Here is a 25,942-nt window from a genome sequence, read left to right as displayed (position 1 = left end):
CGATAAGACGGATAGCTCTCTTCTGTATAGAATCCAGCAGGTTTAAACTATATATGCTTGGGTGCAGAGCTCCAGACATGCGAGCAATACTTGAGGGAAGGGCGTATTTGAACCTTATAAAGAGTCAGCAGCTGTTCTGGTGTATACAGTTTTTTCGTTTTGAAAAGCACTCCGAGTTTTTTGGAAGCCGCCCTGGCGACCTCGGCAACGTGGTCATGCCAGGACATACGTTGGTGACCTCGACTCCAAGAAGATGTAAAGATGATTTCATTGGCAATGTTTTCCCTGCCATAACCAGCTCCGGGCCACCAAGGTTAGTCTTCAGCGTAAATACTGCAGCCTGCGTTTTTTTAGCGTTAAAATTGACCAGATTGTTACCGCCCCACTCCAAGATTGCTCTAATATCGTTGTTGGTTGAAGCTACTTGTTGCTGCCTAAGATTCTGAGAACTTGCGGCTGTCGTTGGTTTGGCGGACTTAAATGTGGAAATAAGCGTGCTATCGTCCGCAAAGCTGTAGATTGGATTGACAGTGGTTCCTAGCAAATCGTTGATATATATCAAGAAAAGGGTGGGGGATAGAATGCATCCTTGAGGGACTCCAGCGTTAATGTTAAATTTGTCGGAAAGGTATCCATCGACGGCTACTTGGATTGTTCGTTGTTCAAGAAAACTTTTGATCCAATTCAATAATGAGTTTTGTATGCCGATTGAGGAGAGCTTGGTTAGTAGTCCCTCATGCCACACTCTGTCAAATGCCTTGGAAATGTCAAGAGCGACTGAGCGGGATTCACCGTGCTTCTCCATGGCCTCTGTCCACAAGTGTGTGACGTAAGCCAGAAGATCGCCGGTGGATCTAAGCTTTCGGAAGCCGTATTGATGATCGCTGATTAGTCCAGATGATTCCAGATATCTTAACAGTTGTTGGTTGACTGCTTTCTCCATAATCTTTGATATTACTGGAACTAGTGCAATCGGGCGGTAATTGGAGGGCATCGTCTTCTTACCCTTTTTGGGTACAGCTTGCACTCGAGCAGTTTTCCAGCTTGTTGGAAATTGGTCCTGCTTATACGATGCCGTGAACATTTTTTTGCCTTGCGAGTGCAGAGTAGAATTGGACGCGAAGAGTCGTCTCTGTAATTTGGTTTGCACATTCTGAGATGTTATTGGTTCTGAAGCAGACTTCTTTCCAAGGGAATGAGCGATAAAATTCCCGAAGATGGTTCCACTCTGCTGATTTATAGTGCCATACCTTCCGCGGCATCGGAGGATCCTGCGTTTTAACCTCCAACTGGCAAGAGACTGTTATCAATTTGTGGTCCGATGTTCCTAGGGGGGCATGTACTGATACAGTGTTCGAGTCAGGGTCTGAAGCCAAGACCAGATCTAGGAGACTCGCGAACTCGCCGTCTCGATCGGGGATTCTGGTAGGTTCCTCCACAAGCTGCGTAAGCCCGCATATGGTGGCAAATAGCTCAGCTTCTCGTCCTTCATCGTCGTTCTTGTTGCAGAAGCGCAGCCAGTTGATATTGTGAACGTTAAAATCACCCATGACGATGATTTCTGCGCTTGGGTGGTCAATTTGCAGATAAATTTCGTGGCACCACTGGCTATTATTTTGAACCACATGACGTCGTCTACCTACTGATATAAAACCAGAAATTTTTTTTTTCTAATATGTAAAAAGTTAATTGCTGCAAATCCATGAAAAGTTAACATTCTACTTTTTACGATCCGGTGACCTTAACAAAAAATTAAATAGACTTAACAAATTAAACATGGCGGCCCGTCAATCTTGTCATACGTCGCAACTGCTGCCTGTCACTGTCAAAAAACTCAAAATAAAAACAACATCGAAGAATGCAGTAGAAAGTGGTATAAGGAAGTCGATTATTTCCGATTTTCTTTAATAAATGGCAGCGTTTTTAATTAAAAGCAATGGAAAAGGATTGTGAGGACTCGACGGAAGGCGATTCAACCGAGTTTAAATCAGTAGAGAAGAAAAGGGTACGATTATTAAGGCCGCAGACCTTGCAGCCGAAAAAAACTTGTCCTAAAGAGGAAAGGCATTCTAATTTAAGAAAGGTAAGGGAAATATTTACTATTTACCACTGGCTATTTCACATTTTAGTGGTTTACGCAACGGTTATAAATAATATTTACAGAAACATGAATAGTTTATTCATTTTTTGTGTCTGTAAGTAGTTATTTTAATCACTTAACACTATTTGCATATACTCTGTAATAGTGATATTACAAGGATTTTAAAGGTGTTTTTGAGGTCAATATATAGACTTTTGCTTTGTAAACATGTCTACTGAAATAGACAACCTTCACGTCATGTTTATCACCTAGATCATCTTCCTATATTCTAGGTTTCTTTGCCCTATAAGTTGCATAAAGTTTGTTTTAGAGGAATCCTATATCCAGTTAAACATAAGAGTATCTGAGTATCTGAGAGTAATTGACAAAAAAATGATAAAAGATTATTTTTTAAATTTAGTGTTTTGCATTTCCAGGATGTTTGCTTTACTATGTTTCAATTAACTTTAATTATGATTATAGACTAGACTATGACAAAATTTACAAATTAGTTTAATGCATACATAACAAAGCTATGTCAGGTTGATATCAAAATTTGCAATTAAAAGATATTTAATAATAATTAAACAAGTGATAAAATATGAATGTATTAAAATAAATAAGGATACTCATTAACAAAAGACAGTCCCATTTTTACTTTTAAAATATCTCTTAAGCTTTGCTGCTTGTTCTACATCACATTGTATAATTAACATATTGTTTGGTACAGGTCTCTCTAATCCTCCAAAAGCCTCCAGATGAAAGAACTCCAGAAGACCATAAAAGCTTGGAAGGTCTTTCTGACTTTATTGATGAAGCTCAGCAGCGCCTCAAGAGGAGAGTGGCAATAAAGAAGAGACTGGAGGAATTCGAGGATCCTGAAGAAGTTCTTACCCAAAAGTGCCAAGTATTGGCCCAAGCTGTGGCCCAGAGTCGACATTTGGTGGTCTATACTGGGGCTGGAATTAGTACTGCAGCTAAAATTCCTGATTACAGAGGTCCAAATGGAATATGGACAAGACTGAAGGAAGGAAAAGCAATTGGGTAAGATTTTTGACTATAGGTGATATGCTAAAAACAGGCTTAGAAACTAACATCACTCAAAATATTTGCAGAGATCATGATTTATCTCTAGCAGAACCAACTTACACTCATATGGCCCTTTATGAACTCTATAGGCAAAAAATATTAAAATATGTTGTATCTCAGAATTGTGATGGGCTACACTTAAGATCTGGACTACCTCGAACAGCCTTATCAGAGTTACATGGGAATATGTATATAGAAGTGTGTAAAAGTTGTAAGCCTCCTAGGGAATATTGGAGGCTATTTGATGTCACAGAAAGTACTGCCAGATATGCTCATAAAACTTACAGGTCAGTAGATGGAGTTTATTATTATTTAAATTAGTTCATTTTTATATTCTAGGAGATGTTATTACTGTAATGGATCATTAGTAGATACTATTGTACATTTTGGTGAAAGGGGTAGCTTGCAGTGGCCTTTGAATTGGAAAGGGGCTTGCAGAAATGCCAAAGAAGCCACCACTATTATTTGTTTGGGTAAGTTTTAAATAATAATGTCTTTATTAAAATTTACAATTGGTAAATTCTAAATGGCAAAGTTGAAGCTTACTTCCTAGCTTAACCATACAAATCAGCTTGAGGTTAGATATTACAAAGAATTTCAAAATGTATCTTAAATAATTGCATAGTTACAAAATATTAAGTTTTAACTGCCTATATGCACAACCGATTAACATTACAACGTTTGATAACCACACAGACTTATGAAATTTACAATAAGTTAAAGAATAGATATTTAACAACACTCTAGGCTAACAGAGATCAGTAATATAACTGCTTATTTTTCGTTTAAATATAGAAGGTGAAATATATTTTAACTCGGGAAGAATTTTATTATGTTGCAGATGAATACAGTAAAGCTCCTCTCAAACAAAACAGTTTTATGAAGAGGAGGTGTAATAAAATGCTTATTTCTTAAGTCCAAAACATGAGTGTCATATCTAAACTTAATTTTCTGATAAAGGTAATTAGGACATTTTTTAAAGACAATTTTATTAAAGAGAACATGACTATGTAGTAACCTCCTTTCACTCATATTTAGCCATCTCATCAAGCGTAACTCACTACTCACACCTCTATCAAATTTTCTCATTCCATTAATTAGCCTTACACAACAATTTTGAATGTACTGTATTCTTCTTATATCACTTATCAAAAGGCAGGGGCCATACAAAACATCACAGTAAGTGAAATGGGACAATACAAGACTATCACATAAAACTTTTTTAGTTCCTTATTAAGGAGCTGCCTCTGACTATAAAGTAGCTTAAGGTTAATAAAAGCTTTTTTAATACATTGATCAATGTGCTCAGTGAACCTCAACTTAACATCTAATAAAACCCCAAGATTCCTAGCCACATTACTACAATTTATTAGTTGACCATTCAATTTAATCTGAACAAATTTCTTTTATGTGTCTCTGGAATGCAACCTACCAAAAAGAAGAACCTTACATTTACTTGGGTTTAAACTCAAACAATGATTTTCCGATGCCTTTGCTAGCATGTTAAGGTCGTAAGATACCTTATCATTAGCTTCTAAGATTTTGTTAGGAGGAGAAGAGAAATAAACCTGTGTATCGTCGGCATATAGATGGACTTTTGAATATTTGAGACTCTTACACAATTGAGACGTATACGAATAGAGGGTAAAGAATAGAGGACCAAGAATAGACCCTTGTGGTACTCCACAAGAGAGATCCATAGCCGAGGATTGCTTCCCATTGTCCCTGAAATCATAAATACTATAAAAAAGGTATTTATGATTTCAGGGTCACCCAAGTGGTCAGGAATGGTGTTTTGAGGCTTGCAATGTATGTTCAGCTGACGTAGTACCATCCAGTTATTTTTGGAGTCACCCTTTTGTAAGGTGTTATTGAGATAGCACTTCTTCTCTATTTCAACAGCCGCTGTCACTTGGTTCCGAAGTTGGCGATAGTGTTCCCAATTTAATTCAGTTTTTTGTCTTTTGTACTTGGACAAGACCCCATTTCTAAGATAAATAAGATGTTTGATATTATCTGTGATCCAAGGACTCCTTCCTTTAGTAATTCTGGCCGTTTTAAATGGCGCATGTATATTAAAAAGATTAAGTATACAATCATTAAACCTATCAACTTTAGCATTAATATCTTCCATATAAAATATGTCATCTAATCGATAATTTAATAAATCTTGGTAAAAATTATCATGTATAAAATGTTTAAAATCCCTGTAAGTTAATAGGAAGGGTGAAGGTTTGAAAATCATAAGACGTACTTTACATAAAACGACAAAATGATCTGATACCTGAAAATTTGAATCAACACTACTATTATGTACAAAATTTATGTTTGAGCATATAATCAAATCTAAGAGGGAGCCGTTTCCAGCTAAGCCAGGCCGAGTGAATTCATTGATAATTTGACTTAAGCTGTATACCTGAAGTAAAGAAAGAAACCTTTGCGTATGGATAGATTCCAAGTTATTTACGTTTATATTAAAATCGCCAAGACAGAGGAGATTGTCACACGACAAAAGATATCTACAAATGTTAGTTTCAAACTCAGTCATAAAATCATTTATATTAGTAAGACCCGGGGGCCTATAGAAAACACCTATGGTGCTTAGAACACCCTTAGTTTTAAACTGTATCCATATTTGCTTAGAAAAATTGAAGTCAAAATCATTTAAAATAGAATATTTTATGGTATCTCTCACATAGACTACAATTCCGCCTCCTCTACCTATGGTACGATCGCGCCTAACCAAGCGAAAACCTTCAATTTGTAACATCTCATCATCAATAAAGCCCGAGAGCCAAGATTCTGTGACGGCAAAAATGTCAAACTTATTTAGTAGGATATAGTCTTTGATAAGCTGAAATTTAGGAATTAAAGATCTAACGTTTATATGACCAATTTTTGCATTAGTAATATTAGGGTTATTACGGTTTCAAGCCATCGAACCTTCATTCAAAACATAAACACAAATAGAAATAAACAATAGCTGCAAAAAAAAAATATCTACATTTTTAAGTTATCTACTTGAGCAGCAGTGATGATACTGATCACCTGCCTTCCTTTTTTCTTACAAGAATGCTATCGTTTTTACACCATACAAATTTGTAGCCAAATTCCTTAAGTTCACGTGCTTTAAGAAACAGATTGCGTGTGTGTTTAGGCAGGTCAGGATTTATATAATTTTTTTTTTATTTCGGACTGAATATTACAGATGTTTGTGTCTAATGATACTAATTTCCGTTTTTCCAAAATTTCGTTTCTTAATGCAAGGTTTTCGAAGGATACAGGGATACAGTTATTGGCATTTTAATGGATTTATCACTAGAAGGAGCCTTTAAAACAAAATCACTTTCAGATATAGTTACATTTAAACTTTTAAAAGTTTTTAAAACGTTATCCTTACATTGCTGGTTGGCCTTTATGCCTACGATAACTAAATTTTTGCTCTTCTCCTCCATAGCTCTGGGATTACCGAATTTGACATGTGTCAGCTCCCTCTTTAGATCTGACACTCTGGCTTTTAGTAGGTCATGTTCCTTCTTTAGCTCTTTGTTATCATTTGAAAGAGTCTCAACTGTTTTCTGAAGCTTTTCCATCAGAGAACTATTAAAAGACACTGAGTTTTTCAGCTCTTCAAACATTCCCTTTACCGCCCTCATGATGTCAAGGTTAGATGGATTTTGTAGGTCAAACAGGTCTTCAAAGCCGAGTGCATTAGTATGTACCTCCGGGATTTCATATAGCGTGCTTCTTCTGTTTGTCACAGTGCTGTTTCTTCTTATATTCGACGAAAGATCAGCAGCTAAGCAATCAACACATGCCCATTTTTGAGTTGTCTGACGTAGTTCATAGGCGGAGAACTCAGCTGCACTAAGTCCAGAGCAGTCTTTGTGGAACCATCTGGAACACGTTCCAGCACATTGGATCTTATATTGCAACTTAGTTAAGTTACGATTGCACTTGCCGCAACTAATAGATTTCCTTCTGTTAGTCATAATCCTAAGTCCGGAACTGCTCCACGTCTCAAAGTCCAAACTGGGATTGCCGGCGTATTAGAGCTTCTAAGTGCTTTAAACGTATTACTTAGGTAATATCAACTCAAAAAAACCTCACCAGTTGACTGCGTAGGTCGTATACTAAAGCTGAGACTTGGTAAAACTCACCCAGTTACAAGAAAAACTAACAAAATTAGGCAAAACACTTGGAGAGCAGCTTAATACGTCTTGTGCATGCGATTGTTATTGAATTTGTTATTAAATTAATAACTCAGTAAAATATCCAGTTTTGTATCCTCGTTTCGATTTCGAGTTTTCAACTTTCTGTTAAGTACATAATTTTAGAGTAAGTATGCTGCCTATTGGCTTAAAATACTCACGAATACATACTTAACTAAGAAGTATTAACTCCGTACTTAGCAGGTCATCGAGCTATAAGGTCTGATGATGCTTTATTAGCGAAACATGTCACCACCTGATTAATTAAAAAGACATTTTGAGACTGAGACTTGGAGTTTTCATTTTTTCTCTAGTTACGTAGGTCTCTTTGAGATAATGGACGAGTTCTTTCAACTTTACTAAGAAACCTAATACTCCAAATTTATTATTTATTTTTAAATAAAAAAATAAAATTTACTTTTCTTTTGTTTTTGTTTGTAATTAGTAATACTGTTTAAATTTCTACTAAGCACTAATTGTGCTGGAGAGGACAACTTGTCTATGGGAGTAGTATGTAATTCTAATAGATCTAAGGATCTTTATACTTATGTGCCTTTCTTATCTCTATACTTATCTGTCCATTAGATTGTGGAAAATAGGCAAATTTACAAAATATAATTGAGTGCCATTATCTGAAACTATTTCATAAGGTATTCAGAACAGTAAAAACATTTGTTTTAAGTTTGAAATTATTGAATTAGAATTATGTAATTATGTAAAAATAATCATTAATACAAATAAAAAATATCCTTTGCTATGTTTTTCCAAGCTCTATCTAGTATTTTATGATTAATTAGTGCTTCCTTTGGAGTCGCCGAGTCGATTTAGAAAATGTAATGCAAGATCTACAATTTGATATAAACTTATCAGTAACTTTATTATCTAGTTTTTTCACTACCTAAATGAGTATGCAATTTTGTTAACATTTCTTTTTGCAATGGTTTAAATATAATGATTCTTTAATTGAAGAATAGCAAGTCGTCCGAATGAGATAAGTTTGCTTTAATAACAAAACATGGTTTCACATTTTGATTTGACTTTTTGCTTTTTGGCAAACCATTTTTAATAAATTTTATTTGTAGCAAAACTGAGTCCGTTTTTATTTACTTTTTATGTTTTGAATTTCTTGTTGAAAAATTGGTAAAATTGACTGAACTGGTAGAATCTGAGTCTCAATTTTATTATCAATAAGATAATTATCTTTTTAATTGCATATTGAAAAACTCACGAGTTTTCGATAGTTTATAACCTATAGGTAATTTTGTGTCAGGTTTATAAATTAAGTTAATAGAGCAATAAAGTTCAAAATTGGTTAATCAGAAAAAACAAGTCAATAAACTTAAAAATAAATTAAATTGAAATACAAATTGTTGTTTAATTTTTGTGCCAATAAAATTATCCAATTTCCTGGAGGACATAAAACATCATTTCCGACCCAACCCTTTGGGATTTTTTGAGGAAAACTTTGTTGGAAAAATTGGGTATAAAGTAACTCTTTTCTGATACGTTTTTCAAAAAACTTTTTTGAGCGATTAATCAATTTATAAAAAAAATTAAAATTTCTTAAATTTTTTTTTCAAATTTTTCACCTAAAAGTTTTCAAAAATCTTCCATGACTTTTTTATTTTTCGTTTTAGGACTAAATGTTATTCTTCATGATTTGTTTTATTTTTGATTAGGATTCCAATTCTAGAAGAAAATATTTTATATTCTCAATAGTTTTTAAGAAAATGAGCAAAACTTTCAAGAGCTTTTCCTAAGTATAAGTATTAAAAGTAAAAAACATGAAATTCAAAATATGAACTGAGCAAAAATTTGTTATTTATTTATTGTTTAATAAATATATAATATATGTATACTTTATTTTGTCTTCTTGTGGAGTGAGAATGGGTAAGGTATTTCTAACCTATTTTATTTTTATGAATACACATTAAGTTTTGTATACTTACCTGGCCATCAAAGTTTTCAAAATTAGGTAGGGCCTCACTAAACTAATTTTTTTGCTGAACTGTAATAGTGCTAGCAGCTGATTATTTTTGATGTATAAAATTTTCCATAATATAGATAATCTTATTTTCTTTCTTTCAGGTTCAAGTCTGAAAGTCCTAAAAAAATACCCTTGGCTATGGCAAATGGACAAACCAGTAAAAAAACGACCAAATCTATACATCGTAAACCTCCAGTGGACCCCAAAAGACGACTGTGCCAATGTAAAAATTAACGGTAAATGCGACGTTGTCTTTAAAAAGGTTATGGAGATGTTGGGCATTGAAGTGCCCAATTACAAGAAGGGTAATGACCCGATTTTCCATCACGCCAGCGAACTGAACGAGCTAGAGTTACATACGAATTCACAGCCCTGCCTTGTGCCCGGTAGTCCAAAACGGGAAGAATTTCCTAAAATTGAATCCAGTAGCGTAGATGTTAAGTCAGATCATGAAGAAGACTGTTTTAGTAGTAGTAATAGTAGTTGTAGTACTTCCGATCTCAATTTAAACTGTGATAATTTTAGTAGCGAGGAGAATTCCTTCCTGGAACCTTCCTTGGCATTTTTAAGTTATAATTTTCTCCAAACGCGAATATTTGGTCCATATACAGATCTTTTTCTTTATCCATACCAAACCAGCTTCTTATATTCCGGACTGCACAGTATTATTGAACCTATGCCGGCAATAAAAGAAGAAAATTATCCGAAATTAGAGCCGGTAGTACCTGAATCGCCTTCGTGCGACTTTTGCCATCGGAATTTTAAAACTTTGACGTGTCAATTTTATCAAAAAGCGGAGCCGGTTTTTGAAAAGCAAAAGTACCGATATAGCAAGGTGGAAAAGAAGGAGAAACCGAATGTGTGTGTTTGCTGCGACTATACAACAGAAGAAGAGGATATTGAGTCGGCTAGCGAGGAGGGCAGCAAAGAAGGCAGTAGCGACCAAAAAATTAAGATTCAAGCGGGTTGGTTTGGAAAAGGGTATAGAAAAAGTCGTCGATTTAAAAGAAAGGCCGTTGAATATAAATAGGTTGATGTTTTAAAGAAGTGTTGTGAAGGTACGAAGATGTACCTTGTCATTTGAATATTTCGAGCAGCCAAACGTTGTGCATATGTGTTCTTTTAGTGTAATTTTTTTAACAAATTAATATTAATTTATTGACTAAGCATGTTTGTGGTAAATGTCCGTTTATGTTAAATTAATGTGTGGTAAATTCAGGTTGGTGAAATGTTAAGCATTGTCGTGCCTACAGTATTAATGAGCTCCTTACGTTGCCAAATCCGATGGCAATCCTATTCTCCCTCAAACTATTTGTAAAAAGATCAACAGTTTGATACCAGGTATTGACACATACTGGGTTATTTTTCAGGGGTTATCCGTGTCCGTAGAATCACTCTCACAGTATTCATTACTAGACAGAATCTCTGTTGTTCTTTAGGACCACTAATTACGCAGATCACAAAAACAAAAACACGTGCTACCTCTGGGACAGTTAAGATACAACTGGGTAGAAAACACTGAGATGGTTACTGCTATAGCAGTAAGAGCGCCAAAATTACTCCCCACTCAACTAACAAACAGCTTGCCTATGCAAACTAGTTTCTCCTACTAATAAAGTTTTTTCTACTTTAATAAAAAATAAAGGTCTTCAAGGATTGGTGGCAGATCTTCTTCAAGAAAGTGTAAATATACCTGTCCATGAAGTCTTGTTGGGCGAAAAAGTAAGCCTATTATATAATCATTAATAATGCCAGTCCAAACATTTAATAAGAACTGTTCTTGATGATTTGATTCAATAAGATTATTCAATAATAATTCGTAAGGATTTTCATCCGCCCATAAATGGTTATTAAGGAAATTTCTTATTGAGTTTCGAGAAAAATTAGCTTCATCAGTAAGAAGAATGTGCCTATCATATAGAGGATTTTCCAGCTGGTTATATCTTTGAATGTGATATGGGAATAACAAATATACAAAACTACATGTGAAACATTAAAAACATTTTTTTCGGGCTAATTTCGGAATTCTTAATTTCGCGTGAAATTCCTTTAAGTTCTTTCCGGTGTTCTTACTGTTTAAATGACTTCTTTAGGACTGTGATCCATTTTAAAGTTTCGGTCTCGTGAAGTCTATGAATCCTAGAAAATGTTCTCGGATCGGGTATTCGCCATTTGGATACCGCTCTTGGTAGAGCCATCTGGCTTTGTATGTACTTTCGTCTGCAAGCTCATATAAGTAAAATGCATTTCAGCTAATTCAGTGTGTGTAAAATTTACCATTTTTGTTATCACATTTTACAACTTATTCCAATAATTATTTAATAATGTAACATTTAGAGTCTACGTGAAAAGAAAGGTCAAAAATTATGACGCTTCTTCATTATCCAGCCCACTAATTATTTTTATTTTATTGGATTTAAGAGGACGTTTAATATGGGTTTTTTTAAAAATATTCGATATCTTACCTAGGCAATCATCATTGGTGAAAGTATAAAATTTGGTTTTTGTACCAATAAAAATATTTCCACTCACTGTGGGTGCCAAGTAAAAAAAAAAAAAAATTTTAAGTTTTTCGTTTTATTTTTTTTTAACGAAAACGGTGCCTTGTACGAAAGTAACTCTAGCAACCAAATTGGCTCCAAAACAAATAGTAATTAAAAAAAAATATATTAAAAAATTATCATTTCAAACCCCGAACGGACGTCACGTGAAAATTTTAAAAAATATTTTACGTCAAAAAATAATTCTTAATGATACTTATGGTGCTTACAAAATGTACATAAAAATATATTTAAGAGTCATAAAAAATATTGATGAAATACTTACTTTTTTCTTGAAATTTTAACCGGCTCTAGCTCAAAAACTAAGAGGTTCAGGTCATACTTTGATGTAAATTTTTTTATTTAAAATCACCTCACTTCCTGTATTATTTATTTTTTTAATTGTTTTATTTAAAATGTACATTACAGTTAAACCACAGAAAAGAAAAAGAAACAATCTGCAATAACAATCCGTGCATAGTTACAACAATCAGTTTATATGAACTTAAATCATAGGAGTTGTACAATACATAAATGATATAAAGCAATTATCTTTTAAGATTGTTCAGTCCAATGGAGAAAATGTCGAGGTTAGTGAAGTGCTCCACATACAGTAATGGCCAAAAGTAGATAGACAAATGGTTTTTTAAAAAAATCAAAGGAAATAAAAATTCTATAATAAAGATATTTAAGTATATTATGGGCAACATAAACATGTATAAAAATAATAAAACATTCTTTAGAAACAATCACCTAATTTGGTAAATAATAAGAAATAACTAAATATACGCTGGACAAAAGTAGATAGACAAATTTAAAAAATAACCAATATTCTTTTTTTTTTCGAAGTATTATTTTTTAATTACAAACTAAACCGTCCACAATATTAGTATTTTGTAAAATACCCATTATTGTCTATTACAGCCTGACATCTACGTGGCATTGATTCAATAAGATTGTCTATGAGTTTAAAACCGATATTTTTCCATTTCTGTTGCAACCGTTCGAATAATTCACCTTTATTTGAATAGTTTGTATCCCTAATATCACGATCTACAATTTCCCATAAATTTTCGATGGGATTAAGATCGGGTGACTGGGATGGCCATTTTAAAACTGGTATTTTTTCTTATTCGAATAATTGCTTCATAATTTTGGAGGAATGATTCGGGTCGTTATCTTGGAATCTATCGCTGGAATTGGAATCTCAATGGTAAATTGTCTTCGACATAGGGCAACATAACATCTCTGAGAATATCCCTGTACATAAACCTGTCCATTATGCCCTCTATGCGATGTAACGGGCCCATTCCATAACCTGAGAAGCAACCCCAAATCATCACTGATGCACCTCCATGCTTAACTGTGGGTTTTGTGTACTTGGGATTCAAACACTGGCCAGAAAGACGTCTAACATATTGAATTCCATCGGAATTAAACAAATTAAACTTCAATTCGTTGCTCCAGCAAACACGTTTCCATTCATGCTTCGTCCAGTGTATATGCTGACGGGCAAATTCCAATCGGGCTAAGCGATTCTTTTTTGAAAGCAATGGTTTTTTTGCTGGCCTACGTGCAAATAGATCTTCTCTTCTACCAACCTTCGTCTTACAGTCCTTGAGGACATATTACAAATCCCTAAAGCCTGTAATTCTATCTGAATTTGACGAGAAGTCATGAAAGGGTTATTCTGGCTAATTTGTTTTCATTTGCGTACAGCTCTAATGAAATTTTTTTTTGGTCGACCAGATTTATTTTTTGGCTCTAATGATCCTGTCCTTTCATATCTTTTGATAATTGCCCAAACAGCTTTTCTTTTAACATCAAATTTGACGATCACCCGCGCGATATGCATTAATAATCCGTTGTCTTAAATCAAGAGAGAATCTAATTCCGCGTGGCATGTTGCACCTTGAGTTAAAGAGAAGCAATACTATACTAATTTTATTTTATAAATATTTAGACAAAAAAATAATTCCAAAATTGTGTTTATCTATCTACTTTTGACCAGCTATATTTATATTATTGCTCTATCTGATAGGAAGCAAAATATTTAACTGAAATTTATTGGTATCTTTTTAAAGACCGCCTTACAAATAACAATAATTTAAAATTTAGGGGACCTGTGGGTAAATCTTTAAACAATTATATGAAAATAACACTTTGTCTATCTACTTTTGGCCACTACTGTATACAGTCAATTCTTTGAATAATGCAGTTTGACCATAATTTGTCCGACGACTCTTTGGTTGAAATAGTTGCAATAGCTAGTTCTCCTCGGCGGGATCCTACCTCATAAGTAGTCGCAATATATTTAATGATTTATAGGTTTGTAAAGAAAAGCTATAGGATTTCAAATGGCGTGGTTCCAAAGACTGCATTCCACATAACTGTCTTGTCCCATATGTAATATATTGGACCAGGAAAGAATATTTGAATCGGCACTCAATTAATTAACATCTTATACAAGGTGTTTCAACTGAAAAAGTTATTTTATTTCGATTCTGGAGTCCAAAAGTTACGCAGCAAATCAACTTTTGTTTTTCTTATACCACCCTATGGAAAAATAATCCTGTATAAATTCTTAAGCGGTAATTGCACTGCTGATACCTGGCGTTTGACAAATTGACTTTGAAATTTCATGACTGTTCCTGACTTTTTTAAGGTTCTGTATTGTGTTCATTTATATTTTTTAATATATTATTTAATTTTTTATTAAGGAGGTTTATTTAAAACACAATAAATATAACATTATTTCTTATTAGGGTTAACTAGTAATTTTTAAAGTTGTATTTCAAATCAAACTTTTGACTCGCATTGTGCTTAAGTTTGTTTGATGACAAGATATATCTTGATTTAGCTTAAACTAATCTATTTGGTTAATTTAAGGCAATTTTATTTGATTTAAATTAAATCGGATCATTGATTATCACTAACCTATGGATGTATCTATACTGCCATAATATGTCATATAAATAATCTGGCACGATTTACATAACAAGTTAACTAAAAGTATCGGGTGCAGACGAGGTTAAAAAAATTATAGCTCTAAATTTAGCACACTAAAGTATTATGGTGCTTTTTTATTTTCAATATTGTATTAGGTACTATTATTGGTAAAAAAGCATCAAAACGGTCTGCAAGAGATAGAATTTTATCCCATGCAGACTATAACTTAAAGTGAAATTACTAGTGCTAAAAATGTGAAATGTGGCTTGGGTCAGGTAAATAATAATAGTCTCACACCTAATTGATTTTTAATTGCGTTTTTTTCAAATCACACAGTTTACAGGCTTCGTGATCCATAACAAAACGGATTCCCAGTTTCGTAGAAAAATGGAAGATCGTGACGAGCAGTTAGTCATTTGTGGTTAATGACTTTCTTTTGTTTGGCGGCGTACAGAGTGTGCTTAAGAACTACCTGATATAAATGGGTAAGTTTTTAAAGTTTGTGATTATGTCAAATGTGTATATTCTGATTTAAATATAATATGTAAAATGCGTTTAAATATATTTGAATCACATAAGACATATAAATTCAAAACATCCTCTTGTCTGTTATAACATCTAAAAATGTAAAAACCGCTGTTTTTATAACTTCACTTGGGCCCTTGACCCGATTCTTTTTCTTTATTTCACTCCAATACAGATAGACATTTAATACAACGACCAATATTGCTTAAAATTGATGCAGTTTTGCTTATAGCTACTTTGCTGAATAAACGATAAATAATTGATATTTACAAACAATGAATAAATTAATAATATACATAAACAACGCCACAATATTATTACATTGACGAAAAAATACACTATACTCTTATCAGAAATACTTTGGTTAATGAATGACAGTCTAGTTTTCTATTTCTTACTGAACTACCTGAAAATTATAATTTTCTTTCTCGTAAGTTGGCCTATTAAAGGAACTTGCATCATAATACTCGCTGACTGAAAATAGCAAACTGTAAAATTCTAAAAATTTTTCCTAAACCATCTTCATATTTTATTCGACATATTTTTTGTTCGCTACAGATCTTATGGTCTTTTAAGTTAAGTTATATAAAGATTGTACCTTTTCAAAGGAAAAAAGGCTTGAAAAAAGAATCACTATTTTGCTCTGTTAACTACATATTTTAGACTTAAAGAATAGAGACTAGGAAACCTATAAAGTAAAGAAACATTCTTCGTTTTGACCCAAGATAAAAAATATTAGTCATTGAGCGAATTTAAACCCGAGACCTTTTACAAGCAAATTAGATCTATACAAACTACGGTAAGGCAAATGAGACGCAAATTTTTAAAAACAAGGCTATTTATATTATTTTACTATTTCTTATTTGTTAATATTTTCTTTTTAATTGAACAATCCAAGCAATTTAATATAATGGCTGGTATGACCGCTACCGTGTGTAATTTTGTCGTTTACAATAAAAATTAAACTAAGTAACTTTAATATATGATTATACTTATATGTTTTATTCTCTAACTGCCAGAATATAATATATATAATTTCAGAATATAACTCTATTTGTCCTTTATAGAAAATACTAACTAATATTAATTTAGTTGTTATTAATTTGTTATTAAGGAAATAAAGACATTCAAACACACTGTGATCGAATAAGGAACAGGGCAACTGCTATAATTAATAAACATAAAATGAACAATACATATATTTAACTAAAAGTTAAATAATATCTTAAAAAAACATTAAATTTATTATTACCATATTGCTAAATAAAAATCAGGCAAATAAATCAAAATTTCATTATATAGGGTTTTTTCATTAATACGTGCTAATCGAAATATATTTTATGTATAACGAGTCGAACAATTTTTGAAATATTTAAATTCTAGAGTATTATTTAAATTATCGAAGTTGATACCTATTTTCGTATTACTAATATTAAAATTCTTCCTATTCGTAGTTCTCGGAGGAAACTGTATAGTAATTATCTTAGGTCTTAATCTAGTCAAGTCTGTTTTAATCTTCCAATAAAGGGTACCAACTTACAAATTATATTCATGATCTATATGTATAAGCTGCTATACAGGTATAAAATCCCGCAAGGAAGCTTTTTTAAACTATATGAGGTCAAAAAAGGGCTAAAATCTCTAAATGTACTGCCCTTTGCTACACCATCTCTATGTTATTTTTAAGGGCTAACTGGTACTTAAGATAAAATAAAAGTTATCAAAAAAATACATCTTTATTAATAGGATATGAGTTTTTTAAAATTTTCTGAAAATTACTTAACGGTTTATATCTTAAGGCCCAACATCTTATTTTGAAATACCCTGTACTTTTTAAACACCGTGTATCTTTCTCTTTTAGCCTATATAGCTTTTTCTCCCGCTGTAGCCACAAACTGTTGGTTATTTGAAACTAATAGAACTATTACTGAAATACAATACAAGGAACTGCATAGAGAGACATCATGAAAGTGCCTTATTAGTAATTTATTATGATCCTTGTCACGTCTCATTTAAGAAACAATATTTGTAGTACCACAATCATCATCATTATAAGGCATCTTAATTAAGGTGTCTCTGCTCCATATATGTCATCAAAACGCATTGGTTTCATGCTTTTCTTTTTCTTTTTAAGGATTAAAAAGTCTTCTACCTTTAAATACAAATGAATTACTAACAAGACTAGAGTGAGGAATAGGCAACTCAAACAAACAGACTTTTCAAAAATAAGTGTTATCGTTTCCAAAACAAAGAGGCAGCATTCAAAATTTTACATGTAACAAATAAAGGACGACAAGAAGCAGACTTACCCCGCATAAAAGGCGAGCTGCTCTCTTCGGAAAAATAAACAAGCCATTAAAAAGATACTGAAAACAAGACCCCCAGAATGAGATACCATACCGAAGGTGCGGGTCAATTAGGGCATAATATGCATCTTTAGTTATTGCAAAATTTGTTATCACTCTAATAGCATAACACCCAGACGAGATCTTACTACAAACACGAGAGATGTTCCTCAAATTGTAAAATATCATCAATGGTCAAACCCAAAAATTTATTAAACTGTTGGGTTGCAACAAGAAGAGAGTCTATAAGATTAAATTAATGGAACCTTTACAATTGGCAATATTACTCTTCGAAACATTAAAACTCAAAAAATTTGAGTCACACCAGGTTTTTATTTTGTGAAGACCGGCAGTTATTCTTTTACTTAATTGAGACGGATGTGCATCATGCCATAAGATAGTTATTACGTCTGCAAACATATTATATTGAACTTCCCTTCAGTAAAAATTATAATATAAAAGAAATAACAGTGGGCCCAAAACTGAACCCTGGGAAACACCAGCATTGACATACAAGTCCCTTGATATTTCATCATTAAAAAGTACTTCCTGGACTCGGCCAGACAGGAAGGACCTAAACCACTTTAAACCAACACCCCTGAAACCTTATTTGCTTAACTTCCCAGAAGTACTTTATGATTCAAGCAGTCAAAAGCTTTCGACAAATCACTAAACACCTCTGCAGGAGCATCACCGGCATTTAACTTATCATAGAACACCCGGAGAAATGCGAAAATCGCGTCCCCGGTGCCAACATCCTGCCGAAATCGAAACTGCTCAATACTTAAAATATCATGTCGTTTAACTTCTAACCGTTCTATACCTGTAAACCTTCAAAATCCTGACGAAATAAATGATTATTTTTCATCAGTTTATAGTTCTTCAGATAACTGCCCAGAGACAGTCGAATATTTGCTTAATCATACATTTAGTCCTGATCTACAGTTCTCATTTCGCTTAGTCACTGTAGCAGAAATTTCAAAAATAGTTTTAGATCTCAAATCTACTGCCTGTGGTAGTGCTGCATCTCAGCGAATATGCTCCAACATTGTATTCATCATCTGGCTCCTGACTTGACTTATGTTATAAACTCCTGTTTGGAAAGATGTTGTTTTCCTGTTGTTTGGAAGACTTCTCTTATAATGCCTTTAGCTAGAATCAGTAGTCCAAAGGACTATTGCGACCTTAGACCTATATCCATTATTCCAGTAATTTCGAAAGTTTTGGAAAAGTTTATTCAGCCACAGATTTATGATTTCTTTACCACAAATAACATAATCCCGCAGGGCCAGTCTGGTTTCCGAAAGCGGTACAGCACCACATCTGCCTTGTTAAAAGTTACTCAAAAAATCATTGAGGCTTTGGATAGAGGTGATACTACGGCGCTCGTATTGCTTGACTTTTCTAAAGCTTTCGATATGTTGGTTCACAGCCTGCTTTTAGCAAAATTGATCTATTATGGAATCGATAATAATTCATTAAACTTCTTTAGGTCGTATCTTTCTGAAAGAAAGCAACTGGTAGTATTAGAAAATCAAGCTCAGTCAAACCGCTCTTATATAAGTTCTGGGGTACCACAAGGATCCGTCTGTATCTTATTCAGGGCTTTGTGGATGATACGCAAATTTATTATTCTTTTAAGGCTGATGACGTATTGGGGGTTGTAGTAGAATAAATGAAGATTTGTCATGTATTTCAACTTTCTCGTCGACCAATAATTTAAAATTAAATCCTAGCAAGTGTTCTGTAATGTGTTTCTCTTCAAAAAATAAGAAAAAAATTGTCTTGGATAATCTACAACTATTTGTGGGGGGAACGCAGTTAAAAATAGTTGATAACATTAAGAATCTTGGTATGATTTTCGAGGAGGACTTGAGATTCAAAATGCACGTTTCTGACGTAATTAAAAAATCCTATTTTGCGCTCAAACCACTGTACGTTAATAGAAGTATCATAAACTACAAAGTACGCAAGATATTATGCGAGTGCTTAGTACTTCATATTATGAACTACTGTAACATTGTTTATGTTCCTTGTTTAGATAAAGTTACCCTGTATCGTTTCCAGAAGCTTCAAAAACAGTACTGGTACTACTAGATTCATTTTTAACTTAAGAAAATATGACAGAGTTTCAGAAAAAATGTGTACTCTTGGATGGTTGTGTGTAGAGAATCTTTATCTTCATCAGTTACTTCAGATTGCTTGGTACATCCTCTCCTACTTACCTTCGTGAAGATGTATAAGTAAATTATCGGTTCCTCGTTTTCAGCCTTATTTCACAGATGTTTTCTTTTTAATGCTGTTTCGGTGTATAATGAATGACCTTCCTTCTTTAATTGAAATAACAGTGAACAACACTATGTTATTTCAATGTAAATAAGAAAAATAGGAATATTATTCGTTACCTTTAACAATATAATTTTTTACACACATAGTAATAATGTATAGCTACATACATAGTAATTATGGAAGTGAGTGACCAATAGGCCATTATATTCAGACTTTCAGGGGTGACTTTCAAGAAGTTCCCCAAATTCTGTTGAGGCCCTAGAATTTAAAAATCGTATGGAAAAAAAAATAAACATGAACATATACTTAAAAAAGGAATGGGATAGAAACAGGAAGAATATAAAAAAATTTTTTTTTTAATTTTATTATAAAATATTAATTTGCACATTAATATTCATAGTTATTTTTAATTAATTTAAAAAGAGAAAATTTATGCGTTGAACAAATGCCGCTTAAATTTTGCTTTAAATATGTTCTCGGACATCTAAAAGTCTAATATTTTAAATTTATTTACAAAGTGCACTATTACATACGACAATGACGTTTTAAAAATTTCTTTGTTGTAAGAGGGAACAGTTAGAATAATCTCCACCCTTGGGAAGAGGCATAATGACGGCCCTCTTTAAGCATGAGGGAAACACCCTTGACAAAAGGGGTGTTTATCGCAGCTACAAGTATCTCCTGCACCTCTGTAGGAATGCCAACCAGAACTAGTAACGTCAGTGGCAGCAAGAAAAAAAATTCAGGTACACTCACATGTGACAAATATTTCAAGGGATTTCCAGCCTGTGGTATACTTTTTGAGAGGTTATCAGCTATAGTATAGTAAAATGAATTTGAAATCTGAGAAAAATGACCAGCCTTATCCCTCAAGGCATTTACGATTCTATTACTTGATTTTTTAATTCTTTCTTGAAAGTAAGTTTTCTTTGCCATTAAAATTAAGGCTCTGTAAATTCTTCTGTTATTATTAAAATATTTCGAGCAGTGTTGATTATGTGTAAAAAATTTACGAATGTAATGTAAAGATCGCATATTCTTTCCAGACACTCATACTCTTTGGGTACCAAGGCTTTCTTTTTGGCTCCTTAATACTTATGCGAGCATAAATTACACCATTTCTGATGAAATACCTCCATGGGGATCTCTTCGGCAAGGACACTCTACAAGTCAGACTACGTTTCAACTCAAATTCTTCAAAAATTTTCTAGTATATAATCTAGCAGTATATTTAAATTTTAATAATTTGATACCAGAATATCAGCTGTACTACTGCACTAACTTAAGTAACTGATGATATTTTGTATGCTCTGGATGATAACCTAGCCATCGTGTTGGTTCTTTTAGATTTTTCCAAGGCTTTTGATTTGGTAAATCCCAAAATTCTTTTAGCATTACTACATTATTTAGGCTTTTGCGAGTCGGCCGTTTCTTTAATATGTTCTTATCTGTCTGACCGGAAACAAAGGGTAACATTAAATGGAAAAATTTCGAAAGCTCTGGATGTGATTATTGGCGTTCCTCAAGGTAAACTTGGCCCATTGCTCTATACATTTTATACATCACAAATTACAAAAATAATAAAATATTGTAAACACCATAACTCCGCTGATGACACTCAAATTTATTTTTCGTTTAAACCCACTGATGTTGCTCAAGCCAATCAAAAAAATTAATACTGATCTTAGCAACTTACTGGCGGAAATTCAAAAGCTACATTTAAAACTTAACTCTGCTAAATCAACAGCTATTCTTTTCTGTAGCGATAGCAACAGAGCTGCCCTTTTGAGTAATTTAAAAATTCAACTTAATAACGATGTAATTATTTTTAAAAACAGTCTTAAATTTAAATAGCATATCACGCTCAAATTAAAAACTGGATATTCTGCTTTAAGATTTATTTTTTCTCAGAGACACTTTTTAAGTGCCAACATTAAAAAAAATGATTTGCGATTCCCTTGTATTATCACCAACAAACTTCTGCGATACCATCTATGTGCCCTGTCTTCATTATTATGACTCATATAGAATACAGAGACTCCAAAATTCTTGCCTTAGGCTTATATTTGGCATAACAAGAAGAGAGCATATATCTCATAAGCTGAAGGACGCAGCATGGCTAAATATGCAAAATCGACGATTGCTGCATTCTCTTTGTTTTTTTTTTAAGTTGCTTAAATGGGAAACTCCACCATATCTAGTTAGAAAGGTAACCTATCGAACAGATGTACACAATTTAAATATAAGAAGAAAAAATTTATTAACTGTTCCCTCTCACAACAAAGAAATTTCGTATGTAATAATGCACTTAGTAAATAAATTTAAAATATTAGACTTTTCGATGCCCGAGAACGCATTTAAAGCCAAATTTAAGCGGCATTTGTTCAACGCATAAATTTTCTCTTTCTAAACTAATTTAAAATAACTATGAATATTAATGTGCAAATTAATATTTTATAATAAAATAAAATTTTTATTTTTTTTAAATATTATATACAAAGATGGAATTTAAAATTGATATTATAGTTTAACCTTCCCCTCTCCTATTTCTATCCCATTCCTTTTTTAGGTATATGTTCCTGTTTATTTTTTTTGCATACGATTTTTAAATTCAAAGGCCTCAACAGAATTTGGGGGATTTTCTTGAAAGTCACTTCTGAAAGTCTGAATATAATGGCCTATTGGTCACTTACTTCCGTTATTACTATTTATGTAGGTATAAATTATTATTATGTTTGTAAAAAATTTTATTGTTAAGGCTAACGAATAATATACACTAAAATCTGCATAACCAAGAACCGGCCTCGGCGTCAGACAACCCGGCATTAACAATTTTGCAAATATTTCTTTAATATATTATAATTTTTCTCCGACTGCAACCATAAACTAGTGGCGAAGCATAGACACTTTTATTTAAAAAAATAATTATTTTTAGATTAATAGAACTGAAATACAATAAGCTGCTGTATGGAGAGAATCATCATGAAAGTGCCTATAATTTATTATAGTTATTTCTTATGTCTTGTCTCATTACTAAAGAAAAAATATTAGTAGCAGCACAATAGAAGTAAACTATTATTATGATTGTCGGCTCCACCCTGTATTACATACCATCAGGTATACTGATGATGGTGGTAGCCAAGCATGCAATGAAATGAAAAGGCAGGTGATGCCCGTGGCTCCTCGATCATTATCCATAGCACAGGTAACGCAGACAATAGCGGCCGCAAAACCCGAGATACAAACCCATTCACTCGGCCAAGAACCGTCGCGCGATTGAATTGAGAACGACTTTTGTTGCACGCATCGTGCATGTAATTCGCGCCTATTTTTATACGTGAAAATTAGTTATTTATTCAAATAATTGAATAGTTTTCTCTTTTGTGATTTTTTTTTCGTGTCTCGTACCATGTGTAGGAATTTATGTTTGTGAGGTTAGTATTTGAAAATATTTTTTTGTTCCGTCTATCAGGATTTCAATTTCTCTTTTGCGGAAGAATATATAGTGGTTTTTCCAAATTGGTATAAGAAAATTTAAATGAAAACTTAATTATATAGCCTCTAAATTATATACTATCAAAAGAATCAAGTTTATTCTTGTCAATTTTGTTCCAGTCTCATTGTAATTTTTATTTTCTTTTTATCAAACCGAAAAACTTTCTTGTAACGGAATTTTTTTTTATAAGGCTTTGACCTCCAAAATGCATAAAAGTTTATTAGTATGCAATCCCACATATATATTTTTATTTCCTACATATTTACTTAGTGAACTATTAACATACAGTATTGGCAAAAAGTAAAGCAACTTTAAAAAAAATATTTTTCTCTCTTCTCACCTTATATGTAACTTTTAACTATTATAAATATAGATGAAAAAAAGTTTTTTGTTCAATTTTGTTTCATTTTGTTTTATTCAATATATGTTTTATAAATACCAAAATAATTTTATATAAACGAATATTTTGTAAATTTTCCGTTATTTTTGATAACTTCCAGACACAGGTTCCGCATTGAAAATACCAGCCTCTGGATAATGTGAGGATCCATATTTTTCCATGCCAATTCTAAAGCTTAACATAAAGTTCTTCCACATTTGAATAGGTTTTTGCTCTTATCTTCTTGTCCAATATTTTCCAAGATCACACTTACAAAAATTACATCGTTATTATACTGTTTTATACAAGAATGGTTTTAAAATATTTAGTATTTATTACAATAAACCCATACAGCCTACAAGCTCCAATGACCACATCGACTTTGTCCTCTTCTTCTTTCCTTGCTTTACCACTCTGCATGAATCCAATCCACTATTATTGCTCTTCATCTCCTACGATCCTGTGCCTCCACTTGACACTACTGGACTTCCATTCTAGATGAATCTGCTGCAACAGAATCTTTTCATCTTTTTCTCGATATACCCCTTGATCTTTTGCCATTTTGTATCTCAAGGAAACTGTTTTTATCAATCTGTAGTTTTTCGATTAGCTTTTGTGTGCCTGGCTATATTTGCACTGCCATACATTGCCGCCAATTCAGCATTGTGGTGTCTTTTCCACACTAATTTTGTTTCATTTCTACCTATTGGGTGCAAATATTTTCTGGGAACATTTAATTCAAATTAGTATTAGTCTTGGCTCAAAAATTACTCAAAAAAAATCCTCTAAACTCTTGAATCCGTAATATATGCCAATAGAGATAATATATTTCATATATTTATATTATCACCCTGTATTTTGGAAATCAGCTGTACCAGGATACTATTTTATGAAAGCTATCATGAGCATTAAGGAATTATTGAAGTTGTTCTGAATGTTTTTTAGCGAATCATCAAAAAAAATCGTAAAATACTTTTTAATTGGCATGAGGCAACGGACCTTGGGAAGTGCTCTGGTAATCAGTAATAATGCAATAATAATTTTGATTGGCACGTGAAGTTGTAATTACCATTATGAATATTACTGCGTTATGAAGAAAAGTGGTTCAGAGAGGATTCGACAATTAAATTTTTTATCAATACTGTTGAGTATGCGAATGATTCTTTTTGCAGGACTTACAGATTAATATCAAAAACTATATTAAAATTTTACGAAATAAGAAAGATAAATTTAAGATAAAAGAAAATTCGTTTTTATAATAAACTTCTCTTTGTGGGTGAAAATTGTAGCAGAGATTTCCTAAAACAAATGCGTTTATAATAGTTATAGTTTAGTTTTTTTATTAGTTTGTAATAGTATATTAATAGGGATTCTTTTTTATGAATAAATGCACAATAGTTGAAGCTTATTCATATTACTTATTATATACTTAGTTCATCTATTACTTGATTCATGTGATTTTCTTGATGTTGTATTATTACGTGAGCACTAGTTAAAGCCTATTGAATGTTTTTTAATATCTGATTATGTTCGTATAGAAATTTTCTGTCGTACATTTTAGTTAAACAAACTTTTTTCTGTAAAATTGATAAGTTTGATAATTTTCTGCTGGAGAAAGTTTTTTTGAATTCCCCCTTTGTTTTTGTAGACCTTTTCGTTTAAATGTTCTTTGTGTTTATTGCCGACTGGAGATATTGGTATATTCCTGGACAAACTTGACTCTCTATTATCCGAATTGTCCCTATACTCTAAATGGTGACTTTAATATTAATTTCTACAGTACTACTCTTTGAAATATATTGGTGTCTTACGACTTAAAAATGCATGTTTTTTTTCCAACATCCTCATCTGCAACTACTATTGCTTGTTTTTACACAAATTTAAATAATGTATCATATACAGAACTCTCTTTTGCTATTTTTGACCGTGAAGCCATTCTTGCTGATAGATTCCATGCAACGCTGCATTGCTGCAAAGACATTGTCTTTGTCTCATTATGTAGGAAGAATTTTCACCAGTGCGAATTTTAACGTTTGACAATGAGTTTTTCTT

General features: G+C 32.6%; 2 protein-coding genes across 3 annotated transcripts in view; both read left to right on the top strand.

Annotated features, from left to right (window-relative positions):
- The first annotated feature begins 1,840 nt into the window (after positions 1 to 1,840).
- LOC126739907 (NAD-dependent protein deacetylase sirtuin-7) lies at positions 1,841 to 14,622 on the top strand. The gene is made up of 5 exons (XM_050445733.1): positions 1,841 to 2,083; positions 2,811 to 3,124; positions 3,196 to 3,456; positions 3,509 to 3,642; positions 9,469 to 14,622. The coding sequence occupies exons 1-5, from the start codon at positions 1,937 to 1,939 to the stop codon at positions 10,395 to 10,397; spliced, it is 1,785 nt and encodes a 594-aa protein (XP_050301690.1). The 5' UTR covers positions 1,841 to 1,936; the 3' UTR covers positions 10,398 to 14,622.
- A 440-nt stretch (positions 14,623 to 15,062) lies between these two features.
- Positions 15,063 to 25,942, top strand: part of LOC126739910 (uncharacterized) — a 34,474-nt gene continuing 23,594 nt past the window's right edge. The window contains exon 1 of one of the 2 annotated variants that reach the window (XM_050445737.1): positions 15,063 to 15,341. The gene's annotated coding sequence lies outside the window, so the exon portion shown is untranslated. Of the gene's footprint in view, positions 15,342 to 23,200; positions 23,450 to 25,942 lie in introns of those variants that run through there. The other variant, XM_050445736.1, reaches the window with a different exon arrangement.

The sequence above is a fragment of the Anthonomus grandis genome, chromosome 8 (assembly GCF_022605725.1).
Source record: "Anthonomus grandis grandis chromosome 8, icAntGran1.3, whole genome shotgun sequence".
Lineage (NCBI taxonomy): Eukaryota > Metazoa > Arthropoda > Insecta > Coleoptera > Curculionidae > Anthonomus > Anthonomus grandis.
This window is presented reverse-complemented; position numbering and strand designations above follow the sequence as displayed.